Below are 1,635 nucleotides of genomic sequence, written 5' to 3' on the forward strand. Positions count from 1 at the left end.
ACACCTGGCTGAAAGTAAAAGGAGAGAAGTGGACAGAATTCTGAGAGTGATTCTGTGGAGTGTGACATGGGTGAGGGAGCAACTAACTAGTAGCTCCGTGTGCATGGAGGACAAGTGACTTACAGTAGAGGCTGGCACAGCTGTCAGTCTTACCTAGGTTGCTGTCAATCTTCTGGTGATAGGCTCGAAGGTGCGGGTTTTTTGGGTAAGCCTCAGTACTCACTGCAGAGCCAGTTTGGGAGTCTGAATTCAGAAAGAAACACCAAGAGAATGATCAATCCACATTCCCCACTGAGCCATACTACCCCCAGTGCTATCACAAATCTCATCTTAATTTGGGAGATGGGTGGAAGGAATGGGTAGCTGGGTCTGGGGCCATGCAGAGGGATGGGGGTGGGAAAGGATACAATGGATGAGGGAGGAGCCCAGGGAAGATTCGTGGGCAGGAGGGAGACATTTCCATGGGAGCAGGTCAGGGCTCCAGCCTCTTCCTGGGAGAGGAAACATCTCTAACCTAGCTGGACATGGTGGTGCATGCCTATAATCCCAGCACTCAGGAGGCTGAGGGAGGAGGATTTCTGTAACTCTGAAGCCAGACTGGGCTACCTAGTGAGTTCCGGGCCAGTCTGAATTACATAGTGAGACCTGTTTCCCTTTCCCTTCCCTCTTCCCCGCAACTCAGGGAGCTGAGACAGGAGGATCACTCAAGCCCACAAGTTCGGCAATGTAGCAAGACCTTGTCTTAAAAAACAAAGACCTTCCTAGACTATAGTTCACTTGGTCCAATCCTTGTACACAAAATCTGGAAAAATATATAAATATAATATGGCAGAGGAACTGTATGGATACAAAATTACCTAGGTTCATGGACAATATCTGGAGACAAGGTATGTTTTTCCCTTATTGATTTGGTGCTAGGGGTTGAATCTAGGATCTTGTGTATGCTAAGCACCTACTCTACTACTGAGCTACACCCCTTGGCTTGCTTTACTTATTTATATTTATTTTTATGTATGTATGTGTGTTTTTGAGATGAGTCTTCCATGTTGCCCAGGCTGACCTTGAATTCCTGGGAACAAGTGCTTCTCCTGCTTTGGCCTGTGGAGTAGGTAGGACTAACAGGTGGGTGTCACTGTACCTAGTAGAGACAAGGTTTAAAAGTCAGAAGCTAAGAGCCAAGTGTGCTGATACATGCCTATAATTCTAGCACTTGGGAGGCTGAGGCAGGAAGACTGGTGTAAATTCAAAGTGGTGTGGGCTTCATAGTAAGTTCAAGGCCAGCCTGAACTACATGGGCAGACCTACACACAAAATGAAACCCCAAAACTAAACCAAACCAAACCAAACCAAACCAAACCAAACCAAACCAAACCAAACCAAACCAAACCCAAACCAAAATGAAAGTTAAACTGGGAGTGGGAGCACGTGCCTGTAATCCCAGCACTCTGGGAGGTTGAGGTAGGAGGATCCCAAGTTCAGAATTTAGTGAGACCCTGTTTCTATTTTATTTATTTTATTTAATTTTTTTTTTAACTTTGTTATTTTATTTTATTTTATTTTTATATTTTGTCTTTTTGAGACATGGTCTCACTATGCAGTTCAGGCTGGCCTTGAGCTCACTTTGTAGCCCAGACT

At 45.1% G+C, this 1,635-nt stretch overlaps 1 protein-coding gene across 1 annotated transcript in view; it reads right to left on the minus strand.

The window, feature by feature from the left end:
* Snap29 (synaptosomal-associated protein, 29kDa) overlaps positions 1 to 1,635 on the minus strand; it is a 27,402-nt gene that overhangs the window by 6,515 nt on the left and 19,252 nt on the right. Inside the window, exon 4 of the mRNA XM_005391838.2 lies at positions 154 to 243. Within this exon, the coding sequence (XP_005391895.1) occupies positions 154 to 243 (90 nt within the window). The remainder of the gene's footprint in view (positions 1 to 153; positions 244 to 1,635) is intronic.

This window comes from Chinchilla lanigera, unplaced genomic scaffold (assembly GCF_000276665.1).
Source record: "Chinchilla lanigera isolate Chin_1 unplaced genomic scaffold, ChiLan1.0 scaffold00041, whole genome shotgun sequence".
In the NCBI taxonomy this organism is placed as follows: Eukaryota; Metazoa; Chordata; class Mammalia; order Rodentia; family Chinchillidae; genus Chinchilla; species Chinchilla lanigera.